Below are 8349 nucleotides of genomic sequence, written 5' to 3'. Positions count from 1 at the left end.
GGCCGGTGGGCGGGGCGCACGCGCGGGCGGGAAGAACGCCGTGCGGCCTGGCGTGGGCGCCGGCGGAGGTCGACGTCCGGGCTGGCAGCAGGTGGTGGGCGTCGCTGCCGCTCCCCGCGCGGCATGGAGGGCTCGGCGGTGGCAGTGTGCGAGGTGATGCCGGGAAGGGAGAGAAAGCAGAGGAGGACACTGTGTGAGAAGGGTTTTGTGAGGTGACCGCGAAGTTTGGGCAGAGGGGTCTGGCGGGGCCCGAGGTAGAGAAGGAAGGTTCAGGACTGAGGGGATTCGGGGACATTCCGCCTGCCTCATACGGGACTGTGAGGAGCTGACGAGGGAGCGCTTGGGCTCCCTTGGGGGAATGCCCGCGCGGAGGGGGTGGCACCGGCCCCAGGGCTCCGGAGGATGAAGTGTTTGCCCGGCGTTAGCGGACACCTAGGTTCAGGTCGGGAGGCCAGCCTAGGGTGTCCCCCTTTGCCGAGAGGGCGCGCAGGAGGGAGGGATGGGCAGCTCGGGGCGGGAGTCCAGACCAGTCGGGGTGAAGTGGCAGGGAGGGAGAGTGGTGTTCGGCCGGCCGGTGGGCCACGTGTGGGGAGCACTCCGGGGGTCGGCCCGGGCTGGGTGATGACGGACTGCGGTGCAGCACCCCCCCCCCCCCCCCCCCCCCGGTCTGACGGCACCGCTCGGGCCAGGGAACTTTCCAGCTGTGGGAGGTGGGACTGAACACCAGGCGCCGCCTCGCCACGTGGGTTCATCCGTTGAGGCGCCTTCACTGCCGACATCTGATCGAGTTCTTAGCCGCCGGTCTTGCAAGGGGTTCTAGACAGAACGGAGCCACAGGCCAGACAGGGTCGGCGTGACGGCACCCGAAAGTTCTGGCCCTCTCGCCTCCTTCGTTCTCATCAAAGAAAGTTGGAGGGTTGGATTTTACAGACGACAGAACCTAGCCTAGAACCCAGGGCTTCTGACTCACAGGCCGGAATTCTTTTCCCAACTGCTCCCTCACGGATAAAGAAACTGCGGGAAAATCGTAAGAGGGAAGCACAGCGACAGAGGATGTGAGAAGGAAGGTGTTAGACTGTAGAGATGCCTGGAAACCATCGTTATAAACCATGGTACAAATTAGGATATTCATCCTCAAGTTCTCTTACTGAGATCTTGCCTTTAAGAAAAGGGGTGGTAATTTTCCCTATGGTACCTTAGTGTGTGAGTCTACTTTCATAAGTAATGGAATTAACTACAGTATATTTTCTTTTAAATTTGTCTCATCAAGAGTGAATGTTTTATCTAGACATCTTGGAAGACTGTTTAATTTAAAATATTGTGTGCAGTCTTCACCAAAGATGAACTTATTAAAAATGAAAGCTAATGTCTAGAAGCATTAAAAATATATGCGTATACACATAAGAATATATATGTATATGTGTTTATATACATATATATGTACAAATTGTGTGGGGTGTATATATCTACGTGTATATATACGTGTGTGTGTGTGTATATATGCCAGGCATTGTGTTAAGCATTATGCTCTTATTTTGTTCACAGTTAGCAGCAGCCATAAGTGGTAGACTGTCCTCATTTTGGTAAATGAGGAAGCTGAAGTAGAGAGGAGTTAAGTAACTTGCCTAAAATCACATGGCATATCAGGGATTCAAACCCAGGCATCTGCCTCCAGAGCCAGTGATCTTTAACTAGTATTCCCATCCTCAGAAATGATGATTTAATGAAAGGTAAAGATGATTCATAACCAGATGCCACTCTTATTCATAATATTCATGTTGGCTTTTACTTGGGGAGAAAAAAAGACACAGGAAAAACAAACTCCCACTTAATTTTTCTGAATTATTATTTCCAGATGAACTTACCCTTTGAATAAAGCAATTTATTGTCGCCACTTCCTGTCTTGTTGGGCATTGTGTTAATTTCTTATGCCTCCTTTCTTATGTCACTTTCCTAGTTATTTCTTCTGTTTAGACACAATACTTTGTTCTAAATGTGTAAATCTGACATTTTGCAAGTAAGAATATTATTTTTTGGAAATTAGAATCATTAATTCAGCTGTATCATATACATTTATTATTACTATGATTTCTAAAGATTTGTTTTCTTTGAATTGTACCCTTTTCAGATTTTGAAATATTTAATAATTCACTGGAAGTGTGAAACAGGAGTATCAAATGGAGCATTGCTGGAAGGACAGCTAGTGATTTCCATGGAAGCATTAAATTCTAATCACCAGGAAAATACTCTTCACTGTGTAACAACAAGTAAGTACAGGAAGAAATAATTGATTTCCTGTTCTGTTATGATTTTTTCTGGTTATTTAAAAATTTCAATTAGTCATAATCTTTTATCATGTTATTCCAAGGTTATTCTATAGTTAAAAAACTTAAGTAATTATGTAATAAGTATCTGGTGATAGATTTACAAATGTGTCATACAGGAAAGGTGAGTAGAATGACTCTTATCAGGATTTTTTTTTTTATTCTTGTGAATTTGTTTTTTTTGGGGGGATATAAGGGATGCGTTGGGAAATGTCATGTGGGTTATGCCTAACCAGGTAAATATCCATTCTAATCTTCCTGGGATAACTTCTACAGCTTTTTCTTTTTCTTGGAGCTACTGCTCTTGCTGCCAGCAGCCTCTTTGGGTCCACTGCTGAGTGGCTTCTCCTTGGAAGAGAATTTCTTCTTTTTCTTGGGGATGCTCTTATTTCCTTCCTCTTTAACATCACTAACTGGTTCCTCTTTGAGGAAAGATTTCTTCCTCTTGGGAAGACTTCCACTGCCAGCTGTCTCTTCAAGATCACTACTAACCAGCTCCTCCTTGGAAAAAAGATTTCTTTTTCTTGCATTTGGAGACAGAGGCAGATGGTCTTCCGAGGGTCTCCTGGGCTTTTGCTTTTTCTTCTTTGTGGATCTCTCATTTGTCTCTTCACACTCCTCTGGGGTACTACTGCTGTTTTCTGAAGACATGAGGGCAGAGACGGCCAGCTGTTTCTTCTCCTTCATGCATTTCTTCTGCTTCTCCAGCTTCCTAGCCATCTCAGTAGCCGCTTCCTTTGGCTGAACCATCACCTCATTCATAACATCCAGATTCTTTCGTGGAATCTCTCCTGTCTCATAGAAGGACAGCCGCTCCTCAACTTGCTCTCGAAGTCTCTCTCCAAATACACTTGTGGGCACTCCAGAGAAGCAATCGATTCATGAGGCAATAGTGCATTTGTTTGCCAGGTATCAGGATATGTGGCCTTTGTTCTTAGCAGCTGCTTGGCCAATGAAGGTGGAGTGTAAAATGAGTCCATATTTTGGGGTGTTACCCTTTGTTATCAAGGCTCTGGAAATCTGGTCCATTTGCAGGGCTCTGGGGATCACTCAGACACCAGGATTGGTCAAGAGGATTATTTTACTGGTTTAAGAATTCTCAAAAGCAATCTCATTCTTGCTCTTGGTTTTATCATTCTCTCACAAAAAAATTATATTACATTGAATTTTATCTCCTTTTTCATGTCCAGTCTTTGATAGTTGGAAAAGGGCCAAAAAAAAAAAAGGGGGAAAAGAAATCAAATGATGAATGGTGCATGCTTTGATAATCTTAACTTGCAGTTAGTTTGAAAGTAAACCTCTTCTATTGGCTTTTTTTTTTTTTTTTTTTTTTTTTTTTTTTTTTGCCTACAGTCCTGAGGGAAAGACGATGCATTGAGTGACCCTGGAACAATTAATTTTCTTGAACTTTTGAAGTGATCACTTTTTTGTTTAGTTGTGTAGGTGTATATGAGAGAGAGAAGAGAGAGTGTGTGTCTGTCTGTAGGTTTATTGAAGGATACTTTGGAATGAAAGTCATCCTCAGTCCCAGCTGAGACTGAATAGTACTTTAGGTTCTACACAAGACATTTTCTCACTGAACTGAAATGCCCTGTTTTCTCTTTGAGTACCTAGCAGTAAACATCCTTGAGGAAGATATGATAGGTTGGTTTGCTGTTACTGTGCATGAACTCCACTCTGGACAGAATTCCCATCATTTGTAAGAACGTTTTGGATAGCTGCATGGCTAGGGTGATGTTGGTCTGTGTATGGTTGTGTTAGTTCATGCATTTGGAGACAGAGGCAATCCAATAAGCTGGCCAGGGTAGCGGGGTTGATATCGCTCAAAGCAGAGGACTTGAGCCACATTAGCTTTTGGAAAGAAACCTAATTCCATAGGTATTTTGAGCCTAATGGACTTCTTCAGCCCATGCGAAGTATAGGGAGCATTTATTTTCTCTTTATTGTGTTTATTATCTCTGATCTTTATGTAATGATTTTCATAAATTTTTTGGTAGAAGGAAGGGTAATATATGCTTATCGTGAAACATTCCAATATTACAGATACATATATTGTGTAAGGTGAGACTTTCCAGTCATTTTGTCCCTTAAGATAATTATTAATTAATGTTCAATATGCATTCTGCTAGATTTTTCCATGTATATGTTCATAGCCTCTCACTAGGTAGATAAAAAGTCAGATTGTGAGTGTTCTGGGATGGAGAGATAAGAGAGAGATCTCATCGTTCAGTCTTTATGTTCATTCAGGCCATTTATTTTTAATACAACTTCGGTCCTCAGCTGAAAAACCCATGCTTCTTCCTTTTCAAAGAATAACCCTTCCTCCACCCCCGCCAAGGTTAGAAAGGGTCAGTCCCTAGAATGCAGAGTGGAGGAGGGAATCTAAAGACCTGACTTATTCTTAAATTCATTTTTTCAATTGATTCTCCTTATGTTAGCTCCCACCCCGCCCCTACTTCCAGGAGTTCCCGATTCTGCATTCCTGAATCTTCAGGGATTTTGTTGTATCACTTTGGTTGTTTCTTGGCCTTTGCCTATTCTGGCTTATAATTCAGTTTCTCAGGTCTCCTAAATCCTTTCTCACTAGTCCTTCTGCTTTTCAGTTTCTAGAATTTTATTATAATCATATCTGTCTTTTTCCTGTCCTTGTGGGTTTATTCCTTTTAAAAATACTTTGTTTTCTATTGTTTCTATTGTTTCATTGCAGTTTCAGGAGGTAGTAAAAATAATGGGTATGTTCAATTTGTCATCTTTACCTTAAAGTGTGAAGTGGTGTGTTTGGTCTGAAATCTCTGATGATGAAAAACCATGTATTAGTTATCTAAGGCTGCTGTAACAAAGTAGCACAAACATAAAATAAATTTATTCACTCCCATGTATGGAAGCCAGAAGTCCAAAATCAAGGTCAAAGTAGAATTGGTTCCTTCTGGAGACTCTGAGGGTAGAATCTATTATATGCCTCTCTCTTAGCTTCTGGTAGTTGCCAGCAAGCCCTTGGTGTTGGCTTGCAGGAGTATCATTCCAATCTCTGCCTCTACCTTCATGGGATATTCTACCCTGTGTTTATCTGTGTCTCTGTCTTCACATAGCCTTCTTCTAAGGACACCAATTGAATTTAGGTCCACCCTAACCATTATGACCTCATCTTAACTTGATTATATTTGTGAAGACCCTATTTCCACATAAAGTCGTATTCACAAGTACTGGGGCTTAGTTCTTCTAAATCTCTTTTAGAGTACAAAATTGAACTCACAACACAGCAGCAAGTTTTATTACTTGAATGATCTCTCTATGAGAAACTGAGAGATCACTATATACTTTTTCCATTAGTAATTGAAGTCTTTAACATATTTATTGCAGGGTTTTTTTTTTAAATGCATGCTACAAGATGTTTATATGAGTTAGGAGGAAAGAGTTACATAGTCCTCTAAATTTGTGGAATGCTGGTTAAAATCAAATGAGTTTCATTACTTTGTATTTTCTTAGAACCTTTGATATGACAGTGTAGACTGAATCTTTAAAAATGGGCTATAGGAGTACCTGGGTGGCTCAAGTTGGTTAAGTGTTCAACTTTGACTCAGGTCATGATCTCTCAGTTCACCTGCATCTGGCTCTCTGCTGTCAGTATGGACTCCACTTTGGATCCTCTGTTCCCCTCTCTCTCTGCCCCTCCCCTGCTTGCATACATGCCCTCGCTCTCAAAAATAAATACATACATTTTTTAAAACAGCCTATGGTAGGGGTGTCTGGGTAGCCCAGTCGGTTAGACGTCTGGCTTTTGGTTTTGGTTCTGGTCGTGATCTCGTTGTTTGGGGGTTCAGCCCTGCATCAGGCTCCGTGCTGACAGCTGCTTGGGATTCTTTCTCTCTATCCCTCCCCTGCTCTCTCTCTCTCAAAATAAATAAATAAACTTAAAAAAATTTTTTTAAATGGGCTATAGTATGGGAATGCAAGCTGGTTTAGCCACTCTGGAGAACAGCACAGAGGTTCCTCAAAAAATTAAAAATAGAACTACCCTACAGCTCAGCAATTGCACTACTAGGTATTTATCCAAGGGATACAGGTGTGCTGTTTCGAAGGGACACATGCACCCCAATGTTTATAGCAGCACTGTCAACAATAGCCAAAGTATGGAAAGAGCCCAATGTCCATCGATGGATGAATGGATAAAGAAGATGTGGCATATATATACAATGGAGTATTACTGAGCAATCAAAAAGAATGAAATCTTGCCATTTGCAACTACATGGATGGAACTGGAGGGTATTATGCTAAGTGAAATTAGAGAAAGACAAATATATGACTTCACTCATATGAGGACTTTAAGACACAGAACAGGTGAACATAAGGGAAGAGAAACAAAAATAATATAAAAACAGGGAGGGGGACAAAGCATAAGAGACTCATAAATGGGGAACAGAGGGTTACTGGAGGGGGTGTGGGAAGAGGGATGGGCTAAATGGGTAAGGGGCATTAAGGAACCTACTCCTGAAATCATTGCTGCACTATATGCTAACTAATTTGGATGTAAATTAAAAAAAAATAAAATTAATTTAAAAAATGGGCTATAGTATACAGCATTCTTCAAATATATTTGATCTCAACAACTTCTTTTTTTAATATCATCTTTTGTTCTATAGAGGGAATTTTAGGAATGGTGTTGCTCTAAAAATACGTGGTTTACAATTAAGTCTCTACTGTTATCTTTGCATTTGAAGGATAACACTCTTTTTTAAAATATATTTTTAATGTTTATTTTTGAAGGTGAGAGAGACAGAGTGTGAGCAAGGAAGGGACAGAGAGAGAGGGAGACACAGAATCTGATGCAGGCTCTAGGCTCTGAGCTGTCAGCACAGAGCCTGATATGGGGCTTGAACTGCCACATGACGTGAGGCGAAGTTGGATGCTTAATGTTTAACCAACTGAGCCCCCAGATGCCCCTAGTACTCTTTTATTTTAGTACAGAGACATTAGAAGTACAGCTAAAAGTTGGGGGCAGGATGGGGTGTGGAGCAGGCAAGATAATTGCTCTCTCAGTACATTCAGCAAAAGTGACCCATTTTCAACAATTGTTGATATGGTACTTGTTAAAACTAAAAGATGTTTGAGGAGCCAGTATGGCATATGCAATTGAGAAACATCATGGAAACACTGTGAGATATATAGGTTGTATTTTTTTCTTATTAATGTTCAGCTCCTTGCTTAGCTGGTGTAGGCCTGCTGACACCTGCCATCCCTCTCCCCAGTGACCAACTCTCCTTAAGCTAGAACCAGTGTATGCTTGTGAGGAATGTTAAGAAGAAAAAAGAAATGATTGTCTTTTATTGAATGTTCTATGCTACTTGGGCCCAGGCCTTTTGAAATATCATTTGTCCAGAATCATTCAGAATCTGGAAATCTAAAGCACTGCTGTAATAACATTTCAATAGAACTTTTTATGATGATGAAAATATTATATATCTATGCTGTTCAGTACAGTAGCCATTAGCCACACTAATGATGCTAATGACCACTTGAAATATGGCTAGTGTGACTGAGGAATCTTATTTTTAATTTAATTTAGCTAAATTTAAATTTAAGTAGCCACATGTATCTAGTGGCTACTATATTTGGATAGCACACATCTAGAGAATGGTGTTGCCTCTCACTGTAGTTGTTATTCTCAACTTTTTCACCCTGCTTGAAGAATACACATTTCTTGAGGGATAGAGACATTGATTTCTATGGCAATGATTCTTAAATTCTTAACTGTGGGTCGCATCTCTCTGGTGGGGAGGGGTAATGTTCAATTTGGAAAAGTCTCTGGGTGGTTTCTTTTCTTCCCCTCTTAGGTGCCTGTTTCCTCCTTTACCCTCTTCCTCTGAAGAATTATTGCTCTAGGGGTGCCTGGCTGGCTCATTCAGTAGAGCATGTGACTCTTCATCTCAGGGCTGTGAATTTGAGCCCCACATTGGGAGTAGAGTTTACTTAAAAAAATTTTTTTAATTATTACTCTAAATATTCTGATATTCATAGTTTAGAACTC

At 41.3% G+C, this 8349-nt stretch overlaps 1 protein-coding gene across 2 annotated transcripts in view; it reads left to right on the top strand.

Annotated features, from left to right (window-relative positions):
• Positions 1–21: 21 nt before the first annotated feature.
• Positions 22–8349, top strand: part of TOP6BL (TOP6B like initiator of meiotic double strand breaks) — a 96563-nt gene continuing 88235 nt past the window's right edge. For both annotated transcript variants that reach the window (XM_078433717.2, XM_078433716.2), the window contains exons 1-2: positions 22–153; positions 2129–2267. In XM_078433717.2, coding sequence (XP_078289843.2) covers positions 124–153; positions 2129–2267 — 169 coding nt within the window. In that variant the 5' untranslated portion in view covers positions 22–123. The remainder of the gene's footprint in view (positions 154–2128; positions 2268–8349) is intronic.

Source organism: Panthera onca, chromosome D1 (genome assembly GCF_046562875.1).
Source record: "Panthera onca isolate mPanOnc1 chromosome D1, mPanOnc1 haplotype 2, whole genome shotgun sequence".
Taxonomy (NCBI): Eukaryota; Metazoa; Chordata; class Mammalia; order Carnivora; family Felidae; genus Panthera; species Panthera onca.
The sequence above is the reverse complement of the archived record's forward strand: the minus strand, read 5'-3'. Positions and strand labels throughout refer to the sequence as shown.